Source organism: Canis lupus, chromosome 5 (genome assembly GCF_003254725.2).
Source record: "Canis lupus dingo isolate Sandy chromosome 5, ASM325472v2, whole genome shotgun sequence".
Lineage (NCBI taxonomy): Eukaryota > Metazoa > Chordata > Mammalia > Carnivora > Canidae > Canis > Canis lupus.
The window spans coordinates 65,432,716-65,455,782 of record NC_064247.1 but is presented as its reverse complement, the minus strand read 5'-3'; the positions used below and the strand labels follow the sequence as shown (position 1 = coordinate 65,455,782).

Sequence of the window (23,067 nt, the reverse complement as noted above, 5' to 3'; positions counted from 1 at the left end):
ACGGGCCCCCCACACCTGCCACTTCTCCAAGGGCCACCCTTAACATAAGAAACTGGGAAAGTCTGCACGTCTCTTCTCTTTTCACGCAGAACGGACCCAGGACCGGCAGACGCCAGGTGGCTTCTTTCCCCACCTAAATAAATGTAATTTTACAATTTGAGGAGTAAGACCCAAAGAAATCAATCTGCACTGATGAACTGGTTAAGACCCGGCAGTAGGAGAGGCAGGTAGAAGCGAAGCAGGAAGTCTCCCAGAGTGCTCACCCTGCCACCTGCTTATTGCTCCAGGAAACAGACTGACACCTTAACAGCACCCCTCCCCCGCTGCCATGCTCCCCGGCGGCTCCGGGCTCTGGCTGATGCAACGGCTGACCACGACTGCATTCTGCCCTGAAAGTAGTGGCTTCCAGCTGCCACGCCAGAGGTGAAATACTCAGGGGTTCCCTGCAGTGGGAGTGACAGCACATGGCCCGCCTGGACCCGGGCTGCCTGGACCCCGGCTGCGCCCCTGGGGCTCCAAGCCTGTGATATGCACCTGCCAGGCGTGCAGTAAATGAGCTGCCTTGGGTAGGTGGGGCTCCAGAAATAGGAGCAAGCCTGGCCAGGAAAGGCTCAGATGAGGGGCTGATGTGCGCGCAGGGCAAACAGCACGGGGACCGTCACTGTGTGGCCCCCAGGGAGGGGGCACATGCTCAGTCCAGGCCCTCAGAACCAACGGCGACATGGCTGTCCTGTATAAACCATGTCAGCACTGCCACTCTCGGCACAGAAGAGAAAACGGAGGCTCAGAGTGGCCCCCTGTCCCAGGGTGTTAGGGGCAGACCCTGGACTGAGATGGAGGCCTCTGGGGTCCCTCTGACATCCCCACAGTGATCGCAGTGGAGGGCAGGCAGAGGAGAAGTAGCAGAATTCCTCTTCCTAGGCTTCCAGGGGAATGCTTGCAGTCCAGTGCTACTGGTCCAACCTGCCGTGTGGCTGGGATCGGGATGGAAGGGCCTCGGGGGGCCTGTTCCTTCCTGCCACCCAATCCCAAGGAGCTGCAGCACAGCAAGAGGGCGAGGCTGGGGGCTTTCTGGGACAGCCTCAAACTTCCTTATGGGTGAGCCCGCCCACAGGGGCACAGATGCCTCTGGCCCTTCCTCACCAGGCACAGGTGGCTAGCACTCTGGACGCAGATGCGCCTCTGGCAAGAGGCCTGCTCATTGCATCAGTCCCCCATTCATGCCTCAGGGAGGCAGGGCGGCGGGGGAGGCGTTGCCTGTGCGCTGGGAGGCAGCTCTCCCCCGCCCCGCCTGCTGGCCACTCTGCCCAACGCGGCTTCCGGCAGGCTGGTCTCCTGGCGGCACGCTGCTGCTGCTGCTGCCGCTGCCACTGCCACTGCCACTGCCACAGGCTCCAGGAACAGCACTGTCAGCCCTGCACAGCCAGCTCTGCCTGCCACCTCCAGTCCACGTGCTCCTCTGGGGTCTTTCCACCCCTTCTCCCATTTCACAGAGGACAATTCAGGTTCCTGGAAGGGGAGCAAGCTTGCCCAGAGCCCCCAGCGCATGGTCTGTCCTACTGTGGTGCCCACAAATGCTGCGCTCGTCCTAGTGGTCGTGGGCCAGGACAGAGGCCCAGGGTCCCTCCTTTTCCACACCACTGCCGTCCAACAAGTGGTGCACACCCCACCCATGCCCAGACCTGACCCGCCGTTCCCCTTAAAGCACCCTGGGCCCTGCCCAGCAGGTGGCAGGGAGCCTCTGTTCACTCTGACGCAGCTGCGACACATTCAAAATAACCAAGTCACAGACAGGCAAGGTGGGGCGGGGACCCGGCCACGGAACAAGCGGGGGAGGACCCTGTAACACTCTATTTCTTTTATAAAAAGAAGAACTGAAACATTTGATGAAACTTTAATGTTCACTGACTTTGGCCAATGAATAAACAAACGCTTTAGTATCCTCCACGGTATTCCTTTCTCAAAAAGTTTCAAATTGAAATATAATCTTAAGTAAATAAATGCATTCATCAGGAGCCCACTGTCTTCTGGCCTCAGCAGAAGCTGGTTGTGCATCTTGGCTGCCTGGCCTGCAGCTCCCAGACCTTGACAAGATGCCTTCAGGAGGGGAGGCTCTCTCTTGTTTCTGATGGGGACACTGGCATCCTGAGGGTAAGGACAGGTGGTGCTGAGGGCGAGCGGTGTTGTCATGGGCCCTCCACGCCCTAGGGACAAGGAGAAAGCTCCTGTGCTGCATGAGTGGGGTGGACAGGTAACAGCAGGGCACGGGCCCTCTGGCTGACAGAGGCAGAGGTGCTGTTGGGAAGGCTCCCCACACTGGCACCCCCAGATAAGCTCACTGTGCTCCCATGTGGTGACAGCTGGGGCCAGGTCGATAAGCTGGCGCTGGGCTGCCTGCGGACCACAGGGGCAGGCTGGCCCGGGGCTTGCCTCACTGCCCTTTAGGTTTGTGTGTGTCCCATCCCCATCCTGCTGTGACCTGGAACACCTCGCAGCTAGAGGAGCACCCTGGGTAGCCTCAGCAACACCCACCACCATGGTGTGGACCTTGACAAGATGCCTTCCCCAGCCCCAAGCGTGGGGTGCCCGGCGGTGCTGCCACGGGTGGTGCTTGACGTACGTGACTCAGGACACCCCTCACAGTGGCTTCCCCATCCCAGGCAGGGCCCCCATGCTGCAGACTTCACAAGGGCACAGCAGGGCACAGAGCAAGGTGCTGAGCAGGGAGGGCACACTCAACACCGGCACACGGGGCACCAGCCACTTCTGAGCCCTGGCCTCTGCCTCTGGGAAGGCAGTTTTCTGAACAGGACTCAAAGGCTCCCTCCCTGGCCTGGCCGCACCTGATCTCTCACCCCCGAGCACTGCCAGGTACCCCAATCATCCACCACAGACCGGACTTCTCCCAGACAGCAGCCTCGTGTTGAATGTACTCACCCATGGGGGCAGGGCTGACAGGCAAGGGGAGCCTGTTTTCATTTAAAAGTACCAAAACAAAACACAAAAACCACACCAAGTGAGGGTGAAATGCTGACGGACGTATCGGACCCTGTAACCAGGGCTGTGCTTCCTCAGGACTTTGTGGATGCTGGTACCCAAATCAGCAAGGATCTTGATAACAAGAGCAGTGCACGAGTACCTGACACAGACTCACTCTATCATTCAGTGCCTTCGGCACAGCCTGGGTGGAAGGCTGACCCTACCCTCTCCGCTGACTTGAGGTCAAGCACACCAGGGGAAAGGTCACAAGTAAGCCCGACAGAACCACCCAACACACAGCATCCAGGTGCTGGCTGGTTCTTACTGGTCCGGAAATCAGTCCAATGCCCCCCTCCCAGGGGGCTGCAGTGATGGAGCCCACCCCATCCCAAGGCTCTGCAGGGACTGTCCACCTTGCCACCCCCACCCTGATGGAAGAGCCCAAGGGTCAGAGACCCCAGGCCTAGAACCTCACTGCCAGAGTCCTGCTTAGGAGCCACTGGAATGGGTCTCTCTAAAAAGGGTGCTTTCTGCGTATGATTTTAGGGCAAAGACAATCGGGCGTGTGAGCGATGCCACCTCACATGGGGCAGAAGATGGCCAGATGGGGCTGAGATGGCAACAACAGGCAAATGAGTGCTGTCTGACCTAGAGCTTCGCCAGCAGGGCGAGGAAGTGGCCCCCCAGCAGCACGATTCCAGGAGGCTCCGCCAGCCTGGTCCCCCAGAAAGCAATGCCAGCTGATGGCTGTGACCTAAGCGGGGTCCAAGCGGACCCAAGACCCAGGCCCAGGCAACCAGGCAGCCTGCCGACCTGGAGCCTGTCCCCCACGCTGCCCCAGGTCAACATCACAGCGCTCACTCTATGTTTAGACCCAAAGCCTTGGTGGCAGGTGGGCAGGCTCCTAGGGCAGCAGCCAGGGGCTGTGGGCTTGCTCAGGCACCGAGCAGAGGCTGGCACGGCCCAGGCAGCTGGCAGGGCAGCCACCAACGGGGGGGTGCTTGGCTGCTCCGCAGGATCTTGTCCTGCCTTCCCCCTCCTTATGCAAACCCACCCAGCACACGCAGGGGCCCGGAGAGTGTGGGTGCCCAGTCATCAGCACCACCTTCCTGCCCCTGGAGGTCCTCTGGGCTCACCATGAGCCCCCTCCGCACAGGCAGCCAGACAGCCATGATCATCTGGGCCTCCCCCACCGAGCACACCATTCCAGGAACAGATAGGATCTCACACTCCCTGGCATTCCAGAGTCCCTGAGGGCCTTGCAGGACCGTTGGTGGGGCCCCACCCCATAGCTTCTGATTGGCAGGCCTGGGTGGGGCCTGAGCGTCTGCATTCCTAACTGCCCCCAGGGACACCCGTGCTGCTGGCCCAGAGAGCCCATTTGGAGAACCGGAGGGTGACTTCACCTTTGCTGGCTGCAAGGCAACAAATGTCCATGACCTGACGGTACCCCAGAGCACCTGACAAGGCCAACCTCCCCCCTGGAACGTGTTAGAACACGGAGCCAGGTCAGGTCGACGGCCCTGCTCCAGACCCACCCAGGGGCAGGAAGTTGTACAGACAGGGCCCAAGGCTCCCTCAGCCAAGAGGTCACTGCCTGTGGGAGAGGCCGAGCAGGAACACTGGCTCTCGAGCCCCCTGCCCCCAGTCTTGTGGATTCACTGCTTCTCTGTGCAAATTACTGGTAGGCCAGTGTCACATTTTCAAATTCCCCACCACCAGCCCTGGCACATGTGTCTCCATATTTTTTCCCATCTTTAATGTGACCACGGAGCTCACCAGGCCTGGAGGCATTCACATTCAAGGGGCTGACACATTCAAACACACCAGCAAGGGGTAGATTTCATCAGCTCGGAAAGCCACCAGCCAGCCGCCCGAGTCCTGGGGCAGCAGGAGACCCCGCACAGAGTGGCGTCTGCTTCATCAGGCTTTTCTGAGGCACCAGTCCTGGAGAGCAGGACTCAGGGACCACCTGCCCCAAGAACGGCCAGGACACACTGGAGGGTGAGCCCCCTCCTTGGCTCTGAAGTCACCTCGAGTCCTGACATGCTGTGTGATGCTGGGCAGGTTACTCAGGGTGTCTGAGCCGGCCTCCGCATAGCTGCTGGAGGAGTGAATGAGCACATGAATGCACTGTCCAGCACCCCACCAAGGGCTCCTGATAAACCGACCAGTCACTGCCAAGCGTGAAGATCTGCTCAGGACAGACCAGGCTGTTGCTCAGGAGACTCGGTGCTTCGGGCTCTCCCCTGTGGCCCGGAGACTCCCTCCCCACTCCCTCTGCTCCTCCAGCAGTTTTACTGAAGAAGGAGGAAGGAAAACCTGCTGTGGTCACAGTACCTGCGGGTTGAGGGAACCGTGGAGCATCCAGTCTCAGATCCTCATCTGCTAGTTGGGTAAATGGAGCTCAGAGAAGTTGTCTGACTCGTTGAAAGTCACACAGACCCAGGGACTTACAGAACCTGAGGGCTGGGGACAAGGCCCGGGACAGAGCCCCACCCAGGCCCCTGCAGGATGTGAGTCTGTGCTGTGCTGAAGGCCGAATCCCATGCCAGCCCTGGGACGCGGCATGGATGACACGCGAGGCTGGCCATAAGGTCACAGTGGGCCTCAGGCCCCTGTTTCCCTGCAGTGCCTCAGTCCTATACCGGCTACATTTTGAGTAACTGACAATCAGAGACAATCAGCTGGTCTCAGCAGCGACAGTTGTCGGCCAGCAACCAAGGTCAGGGTAACTTAGAGCACAGATCAGGTTGCGAATACCGTGCTCCCTCCAAGAGCCCAGAGGGGAGGTGGTGCCAATTCCTCACATGGCGGGAAGGGCGGGTGTGGCCCCAAAAACAGCCCTGCAGGGAGGGAGGTGTGCGGGGACAGGCAGGGGCGGGGGGGGGGGGGGGGTTAGATGCCTCCCTATGGCACACGGGCGCTGGAGGGCCTCCCGGGATAGCCATCCTCCAAGCAAGAATTCACCATGTGCCAGGAGCCAAAAAGCTGTTGGACTGGACAGTGGTCCGGGAAAGGGCAGGGTAGTTCTGTGAGCGGGTTAAAGCCCGGGGTGGGGACAAGTGTTCTCTGGGCAGCACTGTAGGCCAGCAATCCAGAGAGGGCCCAGGCAGGTCACGTACCCTAGGGGTGCAGAATCACATAGTCCCCTGGTTCCCAGCACCTGCTGTGGGTCACAGAAGGCCAATGGAGCTGGAGGTCAGCCTGGGCACAGAAGGGGTGTGCCAGCAGGCAGCTGTGGCCCTACCCTGCCCCAGAAGCTCCTCTGCAAGGTAAAGATCTAGATGGAAAGAAAAAGGAAAGACAAAAGGCTCCCCAGCCAGCTGTGCATAAGGGGTCTGGCACCCCCATCGGGGGACAAGCCTACACTCTTCCCAAAAAGTCTTGGATGGGACAAACCTCAGATCCCCACGTCTCCTTACCTTGACTGATGGGATGCCTGGATGTGGTATCCAGGCGTGTCCAGGACACCCCAGGACCCTGGCATGGGCCACTCCCGCCAAAGATGCAACCATGAGTCCCCACACGTGTGATGACAATAGGCAGTTCAGCAAGCACAGTCCCAACTCCGGGCCCTCATCCCACCACTGCCTCAGTTGCCCTGGCCATAGAAAAGGGATGACAGCACTAGTTTCAAAGGCTGGGGCAGGAGCACGTGAGGAGAGGTGTGAGTCCAGGCACACACGCCAGCTGAGAGACGCCAGATCCACTTCTGCAACCCTTGGGGGGTGCGGGTGTGAGATCCCCTTGGCCATGTACACTGTGGAGTTAATATGCCTGGCACACATTTCTGGGCCGAGTCTGCACATTCCATCGGATTACCAAGGGTCTGTGACCCAGGGAGAAAAGGGTTAGACATGCCCACCCAGCACGTCCCGTTTCCTTTGAGGTCACGTGCTTTTGTGAAGTCGCCCCAGGCCTGAGCCCTAGTCCTGTGATCAGCGTGACCTGCCTGGTGGCCAGAGCACGTTCTCGTCTGGCTGGGAAAGTTGGATTTCAGTACTAATGAGTGGGCTGTCGTCTGCACTTAGCTCACAGCTTGTGACTCTGGGGTCGCCAACAACTTGGAAACACCCGAAGCCTTTGCCTCGTGCAGAGAGGGGCCCAGCCCTGGCGGCTGGCAGGCATTCAGACTTCCTGAACCAGGAGGCCCAGGGGTGGACACATTGTGCAAGTGCCCCACACCCCTAGGAGTAGAAGACCACCTGGTGCTGATGGAAAAGACTCGGCAGGGGAGGGTACAGCCCTGGCCTCCCCTCCCCCTCTGGTCATCACCCAACGGACTGAGCCTCACATCGGACTGAGCCTCACATCGGCTGGCCCCAACCCACAACCAGCCAAAGCCACCCCGATCTGTGCCCCTCACCTACAGGACAGCCAAGCTCCTGCCCCGAGGCGGGAAGGGATGACTTCTTGTGTGACAGGCATTTCGCAGCTCAGACCCCAGCCCCAGAGGGAGACGCTGGCATTTGCCTGTGGCTCGTTCCTGCCCTCTCTCCATTCTCTCTCCCTCCTTCTTTTTGCTAAACCAGAGAAGAACAAGTTCTAGAGCAGCTCAAGATGTGAGAAGTGAACAGCAGAGGGTGGCGTTTAGAATAAATCGCAGCCACTGTGTGGCCAGGGCCCCCCATGTGCCATGTCCTCAAGCACATTGTGGTCGAGAGTCCTCGCAGTCACCCAGGCAGAGCTGTGACCAATTCCCACTTCACGGATGTGGAAACTATGCTGAGAGGTCCACGCGAATTTCTGGGAGCAGAACCCAGGTCTGTTCACATGCAGAGCACAGGCTCTACCTGACAGCAGGTAGAAAGCATCTAAGGTCATATGTCCCCAGAGGAACCTCCACCCCCACCACACAGGGATCTGCCCGAACCAGGGGCATGGTGGGGTCCTACCCACTTGAGGGGAGCCTTGGCAACCCCATCTGTCTCCCATGAGAAGGCAGATGAATGTGCTTTCCAGACCCCACAAAGGGCCTCCACCCTGAAGGGGACCCAGAGCCACCAGCAGAACAACCCGAGTTCTACAAGCACCTGGCTAGTCTGAGCCGTGACTGTCCCAGTGGGCCCAGTCGCACCCCACACACACCCAACAGGGAGAGGGGACAGGAGGGCAGGCGCCCAGCCATCTGCAGCCACCTGCCTGACCCCTCTGTGTCTAGGATAGGGAGTGACCATGAGGGACATGGCCCTTTCCGACCCTTGTAAGGGCCTCTCTCTTGACATAAAGGACCCAAGCAGGTTTCTGGACTTGGGCCAGCTGGCACTGTGTGCTCCTACCGCGGGACCCATTTTATGGAGAAAGCTGGCCCAGGAAGGTTGGATACACTGAGGCTGGCGAGAATCTTGATTCCAGTCTGAGGGACTTTTGCCCCCAAATAAAAGCCAGCATCATCAGTTTCAAGCAAATGCTACCAAGTTTTTGTTCAGCGATAACGTAAGCTATCCCATGCCCAGTCCCATACAGCCATCAAGATTCCCGGAGCAAGTTTTTCGCATCTTCCTGGTGGACTGAGAAACACGAGAGCCTCATTGCCATCAGACCGACAAAGAACAGGGCTTTTGGGATGCCTGGGTGGCTCAGTGGGTGAGCGTCTGCCTTTGGCTCAGGGCGTGATCCTGGGGTCCCGGGATCGAGTCCCACATCGGGTTCCCTGCAGGGAGCCTGCTTCTCCCTCTGCCTATGTCTCTGTCTCTCTCATGAATAAATAAATACAATCTTAAAAAAAAAAAAAAAAAAAAAGGACAAGGCTTTCATTCCCATTTGTTTTACCAGCAGGACCATACCTGTTTCAGAGCACCAATTCTTAAGAAGCAGAAACTGGTGGGTTGCGTCCAGGGCACTGAAAAGACCAACCAGCAATTGAGAACTTTGCTCTAGCATCCCTGTGACTGGACACAGGAAGGCGTGGGCCACCAGGCCCTCCCATGGGGCGCTGTGGGGCCCGGGGCCTGTACCATTGTGGGGATGGGCTCCCAGGAGAGGGGGTAGAATGCCCTTCCTCTTAAGTAGAAATCCTAGAAGCCAGCTTTTGTGCCATACTTAGAGGACACTCGGAAACTCTTCTGTGGCTCCTCACTGCCTTCTCAGGCACCCCAACAAGTGTGGGCCTACCTCCCTGGGCATCATAACCTCTCCCCGTGCCCAGTTCAGAACAGCTCTGAGTTCTGTGAACCTTGGACCAGCCTCTGTTCCCCAGAGAGTGAGGCCCTAGGCAAGCGCTTACCCTTGCAGACACCGAGTCCCTTTCGGCACCTGAAAATCTTTCCATCAGAGAAAGCCACCCATAACCCACGTCACACACTCATAAGGTGGTTCAGGGAAAAACAGCCACAAAGGCTGATCAGCACATGGAAAACCTCACCCTTATTCACAACTTAAACTGGCAGGGGTACTGCCAACATGCTCCTGGCCAGGCCCAGGAGTGACACAGTGACATGGGGGCGGGGGGGGGGGGCGGGGGAAGGCTGTACTTACTGCAGTGCCCCTGCAATCTGTCTACTTAAACCCCAAAGTTTAAACAAGGAACTTTTTTTTCCCCACCGCTCCAAAAGGAACTTATTTTTACAGACTAAAGAACAGGGCTTTAAAGACTATCTGTTTCACTACATACTGGACACAAACATTAAATCATATTATAACACAATAGTATCCTAGTGAGTCATTTTCCCTTTAGAGGGGCTTTTCCTTTCTCAGTTCAACATGTCGGCCCATAAAACCCTCATCCCCAAGCCCCACCAGAAAGCAGATCAACCTCCTAGGTTTGGACAAATGTTTTTTCTTAAGCTGAGATCCACATCACTGAGACCGACCCAAAAAAGGCAAATAATGCTCCTTCACCGGCGTGGCTGCTCTGTTCAGGGTCTCGGAAAAGCGTGTGATGTGAGGCAGTCAAGCAGAGCTGCACTGACTTTCACCACTTCATCAAGTGTGTGTGCCCCCACACTACCATGTGGCTCGTGTGGGAAGCTCGGTCCACACACGCCCAAATCCCCACAGCACCAGCAGGCACTGCCGATCAGAAGCCACTCCTAATAACTACATGGTCCCTGAGTTTTGGGCTGGGACCCCAACCCTACATGTAGCCCTGCTAGCTCTGGACCTATATGCACTATTAACATTCAGGCAAATCCTCACATCAGGTGGCAGCTCTGAAAGCAGGACACTTCCATCTTGCAAGAGTCCTTAGAGGTTGGCCAAGGGGTCGGTGTAAACAGTGCCAACAGCCAAAAAAGAGAAGAAAATCACACGACGTTTGGTACAAAAGATTTTTTTTCCCCCTGAAATTCCACAAGCAAACTGTTTTTGCAAACCATTGACAGACAGTTCACCAGGACGGTATCCACCAACACACCCAGACCATGCCCATCACTAGCAACAGGACGGGGGGCTGTTTTTAGTACAATGTGGGACCTCCCCCTGAAACCCACCCTCCGCCCCCAACACTCAAATTTAATCTGCAGCCAACCGCACCCCATCTTTTACTACTTACTCTGACACCGCTGCCTAAAAGAGCACCCCCGAATTCTGGCACTATTGGTTTTGTACCAGCCAGCCTCTGTTGATCCCTGATAAGCCCTTTTCCAGGGCCAGAAATGAATGATTTTTTTTTTTTTTAAACTACAATTTCGGTCTGAGCAGTCGGGCACTGGCACTCTCAGGCAGGAAATGCGCTCTTCATACCGGCACGGAGGCTCCCAGAAGGCAGGGGATGTGAGCTCAGCCTCCCCGTCCACACGTGAATGGAGAAGGTGAGGAAGTGGAGCACCCCCCACCCCCGCCCCGGACTGGGGCAGGGACCCTGCTGACTCACCGCCCGGCTCCCCAGAGGAGGTGCCCGCCGATGAATGGGCGCCACGTGGGCCGCGCCGGGAGGCGGCCGCCGGCGGCTCGGGCCCCCGCCCCGCCGACCCCCGCGCCCGCGCCCGCGCCCCCACCCCGGCCGGTACTCACGCACGCAGAGGCAGGCCACCAGCTTGGCGGCGCTCTCGGGCACGGGGCAGGTGGGGAAGAGCGGCTTGAGCAGGTAGGTGGCGAAGACGAGCGCCACGATGTACTGCGAGGAGGGCCGGATGATGAGCAGCTCGATCCAGAGCTTGAGGAAGGCGGGCAGCGAGCCGTACACCTCGAGCATGTAGGCGTAGTCGCCCCCCGACTTGGTGATGGTGGTCCCCAGCTCGGCGTAGCACAGCGCGCCCACGATGGAGAAGACCCCGCACACGGCCCACACGACCAGCGCCAGCCCGGGCGAGCCCGCCTCCTTGAGCACGCCGGTGGGCGTCACGAAGATGCCCGAGCCGATGATGGTGCCCACGATGATGGCCACGCCGTTGAAGAGCGTGATGCTCCGCTGCAGGGTCACGCCCTCCGCGCCGTCCCCGCCGTCCCCGCCGTCCCCGCCGTCCGCGCGCTTGCCCGCCAGCATCCGCTCCCGCGCCTGCCGCTCCTCCTCCTCGGCCGCCGCGGGGGCCGCGGACGCGCGCCGCTTCGGGCCGGTGCCTGCCATGCCGCGCCGCCCGCCCGCCCGCCCGCCGGGCCGCACCTCCGCACGCGCGCCGCCGCCCAGCGAGGACCCGCTCCCCGCGCGGCTGCAGGCCGCTGCGTCAGGCCGTACGGCCGCGGCGCCTTTATACGCCGCCGCAGGCCCCGCCCCCGGCCCGGCCACGCCCCGCCTCGGCCACGCCCCCGGCCCGGCCACGCCCCGCCCCCGGCCTCTGCGGGTACCCGCCGTTTGGCTCCGCGAGGTCTCCTCTCGCCTGCTGCGGTGTGGCGCCAACTTACACCTGCTGGCGGGGCGGGGGGACTACAGGAGGTGTGTGCGCGCCCCCCCAGGCCCCCGCGAGGCCGGGCCCGCCTGCCCAACCCCTGGCTCCTGCCTGCCCCTTGCCCGGGCGCTCAGGCCGGTGGGGCGCGCTGAGCCGCGGTAATGGGCGCCCCGGCCCGGCCCACGCCTGTCGCAGACCTGGGAACTAGGAGCGCGTGGAGAACCGCCCCTCCCGGGGGAGCTGGAGCTGTCCAGGCGGGGCCCGGGGTGCTCCTTACACACAGCACCACTGAGCGCAGCGCCCAGAAGACGGAAGGGCCAAGGCCACAGCCTGAGTTCCTAAGGGGACTCTCCCTGCCAAGGAGCAGAGTTCAGGCCATGCAGCTTTAGAAGCAGCGACCTAGACTCTGGGAAACCAGAAATGGAGCTCGATTCTATTGACTTGAAGGGGCAGGGGTTCCTGGGAGCAGCCCCCTGAGGACCCTGCTCCCAAGTCTAGCACAAGTTCAAAAGCAGACTGTAGGGTGAAGCGTCCTTACTCTGTTTCCTCAAGATGAAAATGGCTGCAAGGTCCCAGGTCACCATTTACCCTGGGCCTGGAAGCAGGACAGGATCCCCAGTACTTGCTGATGACGCTGACATGTGCACAGGGAAAGACCAGAGTCCCATCATCCCTGGGGAGTTTAGCCAGGGCGCATCACCCTGGACTTTCCTCCCCTGGACCACCAGCGGATCCCCCAACACGGTGGCCGAACATCCACTGCGTTATAACTAAATGAAATCCCAGCAGCTGAAGGGTCACGCAACACAAACGTTCCCTGGCAAGACCCGTAAAGTGGCGGCTTAGGGGAAATAAAAATCTCTCCGCTCTTGCTCTTCCTGCAGTCCTTTCAGAGTGGGCGGGCCTGAACGCGGATGGCCAATGGCCCAGCAAACTCACTGAGCCCGTGTGAGGCCCCAGGTGCTGTGTGGAGGCAACAATGTGCACAGACTGATTAGAGCCATTTTGTAGCTGAGAAACAGGGCAGGCTGGGCAATGCAGCTTGTCTGACCAGTAAGTGGGCTGGGACTTGTCCTTGGAGGACCCCTGAGCCTGTGTGGACTTCTAGCTCTTATGTCACCTTCCTTCCTGTGGTTTATTCATCTCTAGACTGTTGCTAAATTTCTGTTTCTGTCACCCATAGTAGCTAAAACTTGACCGTGTCCGAATGGGCTAGAGTTTCTCTAGGAAGGCGATCACGTGGCCGAGCTCTAAGGCAAGGTCCCAAATAACCTCGCCTACATCCACATAGCAGGCCTTTCAGGATTTGTCCCCTGGGCCGGCGCTGCACTGGACTCCAGGCACACGATGGGGCGGGTCTCCAACAACAACCAAAGAGCCGGTCGATAATCACACGTGGAACTGCAAAACTACGGCTGTGATAAGCCAGTGGTGCTGCCAGGACCTGGAGAGCTGGTCAGGAGGAACCAGACGGGTCCGGTTCAGCTTTCCGGGGATGAGAATTAACAAGGGAGGCCGAGGGACCCACAGGTGCACTGGTGTCTTGCCTGTAGGACTCCTGAAAAGATGCAGGAGACATGACTTCGCAAGTTGAGTTATAACACCCCAGCAGTGCTTTCAAGATCCTCTGGGATCCCAGGATCCCACGGTTATGCAACACTGCCGATTGGTTTTCATTTGATAACGTCCGTGATTTCCTCCTGCAAATCTGCTCCCACGTGTTTGAGTCTCAGAGTTCTCTAGCAAGTTGAAAGGTCTTAAAGTCCATCACCCTGAAATCCGACTCTAAAATCTTAGCAAAGAGTGCCATCTACTGGTGGCCCGATTAAAGAGCTAATTTATTAAAAGCTGTGTTGTTTTTTCTCAGGAAGGCTGGTGGGGAAAATATCTGGAACGTTTCTACAGAGGAAAGTTGGCTGGAGTTTCTGCCAAGAGCCTTAAAGCCCTGTGCCCTCTACCTAGTAATTCCACTTCTGGGAATTTCTCTAAGGAAGTAAAGAGTAAGCTATATTTTGGCTACACGGTGGTTTATTATAGCTTTAAAACATAATCACCAATATTGGAAATAAACCAAACATCCAACAGACTTGCTTTTGTAGATGTTGCTGTTAACCACATGGTGGAATAGAGGGGAACCATTAAATATAAGGATGTGAAGGAGTCTTTTTCTGGGATGTCTGGGTGGCTCAACTTTTTCTGGGACGCCTGGGTGGCTCAGCGGTTGAGCATCTGCCTTCGGCTCAGGTTGTGATCCCGGGGTCCTGGGATTGAGTTTCATATCAGGCTCCCTATAGGGAGCCTGCTTCTCCCTCTGCTTGTGTCTCTGCCTCTCTCTCTGTCTTTCATGAATAAATAAAATCTTTTATTTTATTTTATTTTTTTTAAATCTTACTTTTTTTTAATTTTTATTTATTTATGATGGTCACACAGAGAGAGAGAGAGAGGCAGAGACACAGGCAGAGGGAGAAGCAGGCTCCATGCACTGGGAGCCTGATATGGGATTCGATCCCGGGTCTCCAGGATCGCTCCCTGGGCCAAAGGCAGGCGCCAAACCGCTGCGCCACCCAGGGATCCCATAAAATCTTTTTAAAAAGGAAGAAAGAAAGAAAAAAGAAAGAAAGAAAGAAAGCCTTTTCCTGGCACAATCTAGTCTTGATTTACTGAAGAGGAGGATGGGATATGACACTCTCCAAAGCCCCATTTGGGGGACTCTTGATGTGGTCTGGCTAAACTGAGGCTTCACTTCTATTTTTTCGAGATCTGGGAACCTGCCATTTTGGAAGAAGAGCAGTTCCTGTTTCTCAGGTATAGGGTGTAACCAGGCCTCAAGGCTACTGCTTGTTCTGGGGAGGAACATTTCCCAGGGCCTCTTGGAACAGGGAGGATTGGCCTTGAAGAAAGCATACGCTGTGCTTGGGTAGGGCAGAGCTGCATGTTATTATGATCCCTTTTGGGTGGCCTCTCTGTCCTGTTTGGAGTCTCAGAGGCACTGGGGCCAATGCTGGGAGAAGAGAACCCATTGCAAGCCCCCTGGCTGCTGGAAGACTGACTGGACGTTGGGCCAAGATTGTAGCCACTCTGTATACTCTTCCTGCCTGCTCTTGGCATCTCCAAAGCTGCCCTGGTGGCAAGATGCAGGGGTGTAGGAAATGGGAAGTGGGAAGGGGCGGGGGAATGGGCGAGGGGAGTCAGAAGGCACAAACTCAGAGCGGTAGAAACTGGCAAAGATGGGGGTCAGCGAGGAACTGCAGTTAACAAGACTGGTAACTATGTGAGGTGACAGGTGCGAGGTAGATTTGCCGTGCGGTCACTCTGCAGTTTATACACTTGTTGATTCCTTACACTGTGCACGTGAAACTAATACAGTATACCTGCAATCCTATCTCCACAAACCTGGGGGGTGGGGAGGGGGTGGGGGATTTCACAGCAGCAGTGTGATCCTTGCGCTTTGGGCTCAGGCTCCTGAGCTCACCCCCACGCCCCACGTCTGCTGGGTCACCAGCTCAGGGAGCTGGGCAAATCTGGCCCCTCCCTGGGCCTGGGTTTCCCATGCTCCCAGTGGGGATCAGAGCTCCTACTACAAATGAGCTAATCTACATCGAGCACTAAGAACAGTGTCGTTACAGAAGAGCAACTCCGTAAGTAGTAGCCACCAGTAGTGGTGATGGGTCTGCAAAATGGCTAATTTGATCATTTAAACCCTGACATGGTGACAGCAGCCATCTCCTGGCAGGCGTGCACGCGTAGGGGTCAGGGGGTTGTTATGAACAACAATTTCTTTATATTTCCCTGTTGTTTCTAAACTTTCTACAGTAAGCATATACTTCTTCACGTTCTCAATCTTTTTTAAAGGCCTCATTTCACAGAGCACCAGGTTGAAAGAAAACTTCCCACGGCACACACATGAGCAACTTCCGAGTTCTGGCTCCCTTGCAAATCCAGCTGCATGCCACTCTGCCATGCCTGACTTGCGACTCCTCCGTGGGGGAGGTGGGAATCTATGGGAAGTCTCTCTCCCACTCACCGGGCTTCATCTCCAAATTGCTGGTTTGCGGGCACACTCCTGATGCTTTTGGTCTTGGGAAAGGTTTGGCCCCCTTGCCCAGGGAGAGTTGAATGGCCTTACAAATCTTCAATCACCAGAAGTGGATTCAGTGTCTTTCACAAATATTCCCAGCAAAGTCATCGCCAGGTATGCTTCACTGAAAGCCAGCCTATTGTCCCTTCAGGGTAAATAAAACTTGCAAAACAGACACGTAGGGTGATTTTCTGCCTTGCAGACGGAATCTTTGCTCCGATGGACAAGGGGCTCACTTTGTTTACAGGGTTTAAAATGCTTACTTGGCACCCTGGGTGGTACTCATCGGTGCCCCTGCTTTTAGCTGACTCAGATGACACTTGTTTCACCGCATGCAGCGTGGCCAGGGGCCTGGCTTTAAAAGGAGCCTCCAGGGGATCCCTGGGTGGCTCAGTGGTTTGGCGCCTGCCTTTGACCCAGGGCGCTATCCTGGAGTCCCGGGATTGAGTCCCGCATTGGGCTCCTGGCATGGAGCCTGCTTCTCCCTGAGCCTGTGTCTCTACCTCTCTCTCTCTCTCTCTCTCTCTCTCATGAATAAATAAAAAATAAAACATAAAATCTTAAAAAATAAATAAATAAAAGGAGCCTCCAGCGGTGTGCCTGGGTATTCCCCAGGGGATCAGCTTACACATCTGTAAAACTGGGGAAGCAGTAACACTTGTTTGGGGGTATAAATGAGATCAGGCGTATACAGCAGGTCACAGCGTGCCAGAATGCAGCTCAGTAGCTTCCCGCCCCGATAGGTTAACCTGCATTACGATGCTGCCTGCTTCGAAGCCACAGCAGTGGGATGGCAAGCCCGCAGAAAGTTGGAAGCAGAGGAAATTAGGTGATCCTTAGCTAGTGCCATGAGAGTTTGCTTGCCGCTCCAGGGTTGTGCTTTCAGTCGCACGCACAGCGGGGTGGGCCTGGGCATTTACACTTCTATCAGATCCTTGCTCTCCTTTTGAACTCATTCTTTTTCCCAGGAAAAAGCGGATCCAAAAATCCTACATTGATGTGGAAACTTGCCCCCGTTGTGCAGCTGCCCGGTCTGTGTATTCTCAATCCCACGAGAAATATTTGTGTCCTTTTCACAAGGTAAGTGTCCTTTCTTCTGGAAATTTGTTTTTAAAAGCCATGCTTTTGTTGCGCTCAGCTGTTCATTTTTCCTGTCTACACGCTTGAAAAGGCAGGACTGCCCTCAGTAATATCTGAAACGAGGTTCTGAGTGGATGTGTGTGTGCACAGCGGCCACATATTGAGTGCCTGGCCCGGGCCAGGACTTGTAGACGTTGTATGTTATTTAAGTTCTGAACATCGCCAGGCCCTGTGTGTGGCTAAAGAAATAAGGCCCAGTGAGTTCAGTAAGTGGCCAACCCCAGCTTCAGCCACCACAAGGTGGGTCTTGGGTGCTAGCTAGGCCTCTGTGGCCACACTAACTCTACCTCTTACACGGGCAGCCCTACCACCTGCACTCCAGGCCAGACGGACAAGCACACAGATACTTCCAGTTTATGGGCAGCATTATTTCTGCTGCTCCTGGTGGCTGCCTGCAGCTCCGTTGTCCTCAGGTGGAATCATCCCGCACTCTCGAGGAGGAAAGAACTCCTGACCTCCCTTCCCAGAATCCTTTTGGCTTCATTGGAATGCTCAGCAAGGCCACCCAACTTTCTCAAGTTTGTAGATGTGGAGCTGGTCCCAGTCTTTGTAGCTCCAGATGGCATCCAAAGCCCCCGGGGAATTTCTGAGTAACAGCATCAAAGTTAGAGATCATAGGGCTGGGTTTTCATTTAGGGCACAACCCAGTGAAAAAATAAAAAGTTTGCCTGTGTTTCAGGCATCGGTCTTCCCATCGGCCACTGGGCTCATGCATACGTCACTTCTCAGCTTTGTTCCTGAGCTTGGCCCTGTGGATGCGCTCGGAAAGAGCGCCTGCTCTTGAGGATCACGCAGGAGGCCATAGCAGGGATCAGGGAGGATGAGTTCGGGCCCACCCGTCAGCAGATAGATGGGGAAAATGTCAGCCGCCAACACATGGACGGTGAAAGCCTCGTGCTCAGGGAAAGCAGCAGGCTCGCGGGCTTGTACGGTTCTGTGTGTGTGAGATGTGCAGGGAAGGCAAATGTACAGACACAGAAGGTACTGCAGCTGTGGGGGGGCCAGGGGATGGCAGTGACTGCTGATTGAGGTGCTCTTTGGGGGTACGAAATGTCCTGGAAGCAGATAGACGTGCTGCTTGCATGACGATGTGAATGTGCTAAATGCCACGGAACTGTCTTTAAACTAGCTAATGGCCAACTTTATGTTATGTATTTTTTTTACCTACAAGAGAAAAGAGTGCCAGCCTGGACTTGGGGGCCCTGGGTTCAGATGTGGCCTCTGCCACTGTGGTTAATGCTGCACCCAACTTTGGAGATTCCGTTTCTCTTTGTGAAGCAGGCCGGGTGGGAGGAGCCGACGGTGAAGCCCCGCATCCTGCATCCCCGCAGAGCAGCAGAGGCGGCGAAGATCAGAAGATCAGCGTCTCACTAGAAAGGTGTGCCTCCAGGGCCTTGCGGCGGACCGGCTGTTGGGGTGCTGGGCCTCCAGACTCTGATTCTTTCCCAGCATGTGCTGGGCTGGAATGTGTGTCAGAGGAAACGTGGAAAGAAGTGGTTCTACACTCACGCATCTTCTGATGTGGTCACTCGTCTGGGTGTGGTCACTTGCCTGGCTACAGCTCCTTGTCCAGGTGTGGTCTCAGCTGCAGGAATGTCCACGTCAGGCAGCTGATGAGCCTCTGGAAATGCACCTCTCTTGCTCGCTGCAACGTGTCTCCCCTCCTGTGACCACTGACAATTAAAGGAGACCCTTTACACTTGCCAGCAACCTGATGGCCTATAACCAGCTGGTGTCAACAGCCCCACCAGTCTCTGGCACAATTAATCCCCCAAACCCTTGACCACCCAACCACTCAGGTCTTCCCCCCCTCCAAGGAGTCTGGGTTTGGGACTCTGGGCTTCTCTTGGGGGTTTATCCCAAAGGCCTGGGTTGACAAGTCAGAACACTGACTGGACATTTGGGTCCTAGTCTGATTTCTTCACATGGATAATATGCAACTAGTGTTGGGCATCTATCCTGCATGTCCTTGCACGGGCTCATTTGGGACATGGCCCCCCACCTTCTTTCACTGACACCAGTTGAGTTATATCCTCCTGGAACAATAGACAGAAATCCTACCCACCAATACCTCAGAATGTGATCTCATTTGGAAATAGGTTATTGCAGAGGTATGGGAAGGTGTGATCGTGATAGAGCAGGGTGGCTCTGACCCAGTGTGACTGGTGTCCCAGCCTGTGAAGACCAGACACAGTGATAATGAGGATGGCTGAGGACCACTGCTGACACCAGAGGCAGAAGAGGCCGGATGGGTCCTTCTTGGTTTCTGAAATATTTTAGAAAGGGTGGGCACCTGTGCATGGGCCCCCTCTCTGACCTGGTCGGTCATGCTAGTCTGTCAAGGGTGTAGGGAGATCCAGCCCTAACCCGTCCACATGGCATCCCCACGGGGTCCTTGACTCACGGAGCCCCCATCGGTCCCCATGGGCCCAGCTCTGCGGGGGCTGGCCTTCCCTGTGGACACCAACGGTGCCAGCAGCTGGGAGAGCAGTTCCATGCAGAATCATCTTCTGGTAGAAGGAGGGACAGATGGACGGAGGCTGTGCTGCCCTGTGTGGGCAGGGAGGTCCTGCTGGGGACACAGATGTGAGCTTGCAGGGTCTCCACCCTCCTTAGACTGGCCACCTCCAGGCCATCACACACCCTGAATTTTCCTTGATTGTGGAGTGCAATGGGGGGAGGAGGTAACTCCCAGTGGTTAGCCCGCCTCCAGCAGCCAGCTCAGGCCCACAAGAAGGAAGTGGCAAGGAGAGCCATCTTGTTCCCATTGCTGCTCCCAGCCAAGTGGACATGGACAGTGGCAGGAGGGTCTGGGCTGCTTCTGGCCCCCACACCAGAGCAGCTTAGGAGGACTCAGGCGGCCTTAGGATGAGGCCCTGCCTGCTGGGCCCCAATGCCGCCCCAGTTCCCGAAGGTTGGGCCCCTGGGGCTGGACCTGCCTGCTGGGAGTCTCACCTCAGACATTTGCACCCTCCCCATGCAGCAGTGCGGTGCACACATGCGTCCATGTCACTGCCCTCGGCCCTTCCAAGATTGTAGAAGTGAGTAGAAAAAGGGAAAAGTCAATTGAAAGTGTTGCTCTCACACCTTGAGGCCATGGAGGCACAGTCGGAGCTGCAAGGGGTGGGGGTCCCTCCACCTTCTCCCCTTGACCTCTGCCCCCGACTTCCAGGCCAGCTGAGCAAACCCTGTCCTCTGAGCTGTGTATCATTGCCTTGACCATACCCTCGACACCCCACGTTTTCTGGCTCTTACAGCCAGGGTGGTGGAAGCCAGAGCAAGAACATCTGCAGCATCCAGGGCTTCCTGCCCCCGTTGTGGCGTGGGTCACCACAAGGCATACATCTGGAGCATGTGTGACATGCGCCCCACTCTGTTCCTCTCCTCTCTCCCCTTGGGGATGAACTGCACCTTTGCATGCCCCCCCAAGGCCCCTCTGGGTCTGGTCCCCTCCATCGGATCTCTGCCCTCCCTAGCTGCTACTTTGCCCCTTGTTTACAGCATCCAGACATGCTGGTCTCTGCTCCTCTAGAACTTTCCAGAACCATCCTTCAGGATTTGCAAGGCTCACCTCTTCACCTCCTGCAAATCTTTGCTCAGATGTCACCTCCTCCATGAGGCCCACCCTGACTGGGCATCCGACTTCCTACCTCCACCCTGCACTTTCTGGAGCCCTGGTCCAACTCTAGTGTCTTCCACACTTGCTTCTCACATCCCCTGCCTCTGTGCTGCCTTCCCACGGATGCACGCTCCGCGGGGGCTGGGCCCGGTGTGCTTTCTTGTTTTGTTCACTGACATATCCCTACTGTCTTGCTCACTGACTGGTACATGCTGGCAGGAGGGGTTCAGTAAATGGTTGGAGAAACCGCGTGTTTGGAGTTGCGGATATTGTGTGCAGCCTGAGCTGTATGCCTGCTGTTTGATGTCTATACCTTTGATTTGTGTTTATGTGTTCGGGGACCTTGAACACCTGTAGGGTGGTCCCTCTGAATTCCCAGAATTCAGTAAAAGGATCAGAAGATTTCACTTTACTTAAAAAGTTTCCCTGTTTCAATGCTACTAAAAAAAAAAAAAAAAAACCCAAACTGACAGGAAATTCTGACAAAGTATCACCTTGACATTGAAAAAACACACGGCTTTAATCTTCAGTGCAACAGTCGGTGAACATATCTTAAGTATGGCGGAAACAGAAGAGCTTTCTTCCTGTTGACATACATTCTGACACTTCCATGGACTTGGGGCCAGGCATCCCTACTGCTCAGCAGCAGGCGTGCCAGCTGACCCTGTGTGTTAGTCAATGTGCGGACAAGCGGACTCTCACATTCACCTGCTCCCACCTTGCCCTGGATTGTGGGGAGAACTCATCCTGCATCCTATAACCTGGCACTAAGCAGTACAAGGGCTAGATGTGTGCCTCGCACGTAGCTCTTATAACTCTGCAGAGTCTGGAGGGATTGACACTCTTGGGAGCCATGGTTCTCAGAGCTGCTCACTCAGGCTACTTAGCTCTTCCTCTGTGTTTTGGGGACAGAGGCCACTGGGCAGATGCCACACACACCAGGTCAGGTAAAGGACTCCGAGCTGAAAGATAGATTTGGGGAGGTGAGAATTCAATTCTGTACTTCAGAAGTCTCCAGAAAGATATTGTTCACCACCCTACACAATGCTTTCTATGGTGAGAGCCAGAAACCTAGGCTACTTCATGCTGTCCCTGCTGCTCCCTGCTGCTCCCTGTCTTCTCCCTGTCTTCTCCATGCTGTCCATTCTGCTCCATGCTGTTCCGTGTATTCTCCGTGTTCTTTCATGCTGCTCCATTCTGCTCCATGCTGTTCCGTGTATTCTCTGTGTTCTTCCATGCTGCTCCATTCTGCTCCATGCTGTTCCGTGTATTCTCCGTGTTCTTTCATGCTGCTCCATTCTGCTCCATGCTACTCTATCCTGCTCCATGCTGCTCCATGTCTCCTCCATTGTGCTACAGGTCTTCTCCATACTGCCCCATGCTGCTCCATGCTGCGCCATGTCTTCTCCATGCTGCCCTTAGTCTTCTCCATTCTGCTCCATTCTGTTCCATATGCTCCATGCTGTTCCATGTTTTCTCAATGCTCTTTCATGCTATTCCATGCTGCTCCATGTCTTCTCCATGCTGCTTCATGTTGCCCTATGGTATTCCATGCTTCTCCATGCTGCTGCATGTCTTCTCCATGGTGCTCCATGCTGCTGCATGCTGCTCCATGTCTTCTCCATGCTGCTTCATGTCTTCTCCATGCTGCTCCATGTCCCACCCCCACTTTCTCCCACATCAATAGGACATGCTGTAGGCACAGAGGAGACAGTTCTCTTGGGAGGTGCCAAGGAAAGAGTCACTGCAGAAGAGGCACTGGGGCTGAGCCTTGCTTGATGGAAGTTTATGAGCAGAACCGGGAGGGGAAGCGTATTCCCAGGAGAGGGAACAGCATGACCCAAGGCACTGAGGCAAGAGCATGTGTGGCTTCCATGGAGATAGCAGGCAGCACCTGGGCTTTATGGGTTGGAGCTCCTCATTTAGCCTCCATGAAGAGTGTTTATTCTGCACTGCAAATCAGCAGGTAGGTGAGGATACCACCCTCTCAGGGAAGCCAGCTGTGGACCAGCTGACACACATGAGAACACCTCATCTGAGCGCCCCATCCGAGCACAGGGGTGGAGGACTGCAGAGAGGCCCGCAGTCAGGGCAGAGGCTGAGCAAGAAGAGGAGGACCCATGCAAACGGTCGTGGGACAGCAGTCCAAGCAGAGAGGACCCCACACTCAGGGGTAGCAGGGAGACCTAGAAGGAAGGAGTGGCATCAAGAGGCAAGTGGTGCAATTCTGGCCTGGAGTGAGGCAGTCCAGGTGCAGCAGCACCGAGCATGGGGGATGGGAAGAGGATCTGGAGCAAGGATCCACAGCTGGAGCTCTGGGGCCTCCTCAAGGCCGGTCTGAATGCTGTGGGGTGGAGGTGTCGGAGGTGTCGTTTACTGAGAGGGAGTCAGTAGGCGCCTTTTGGCAGGAGGACAGGCACGCAGGATGAGGAACCCCAGGTGCAGGCTGAGGGCCAGGTGTGCCTCTGTGTTCTGGGTGTGTC

The 23,067-nt window shown here is 56.2% G+C and overlaps 1 protein-coding gene and 1 long non-coding RNA gene across 2 annotated transcripts in view; one reads left to right on the top strand and one right to left on the bottom strand.

The window, feature by feature from the left end:
* SLC7A5 (solute carrier family 7 member 5) overlaps positions 1–11,503 on the bottom strand; it is a 32,502-nt gene extending 20,999 nt beyond the window's left edge. Inside the window, exon 1 of the mRNA XM_025427063.3 lies at positions 10,936–11,503. Within this exon, the coding sequence (XP_025282848.3) occupies positions 10,936–11,488 (553 nt within the window). The 5' untranslated portion in view covers positions 11,489–11,503. The remainder of the gene's footprint in view (positions 1–10,935) is intronic.
* A 160-nt stretch (positions 11,504–11,663) lies between these two features.
* On the top strand, positions 11,664–20,815 carry LOC112646804 (uncharacterized). The gene is made up of 3 exons (XR_003127908.3): positions 11,664–13,747; positions 16,794–16,905; positions 18,137–20,815. It is a non-coding gene; the product is annotated as an uncharacterized LOC112646804 (long non-coding RNA).
* Positions 20,816–23,067: the final 2,252 nt, after the last annotated feature.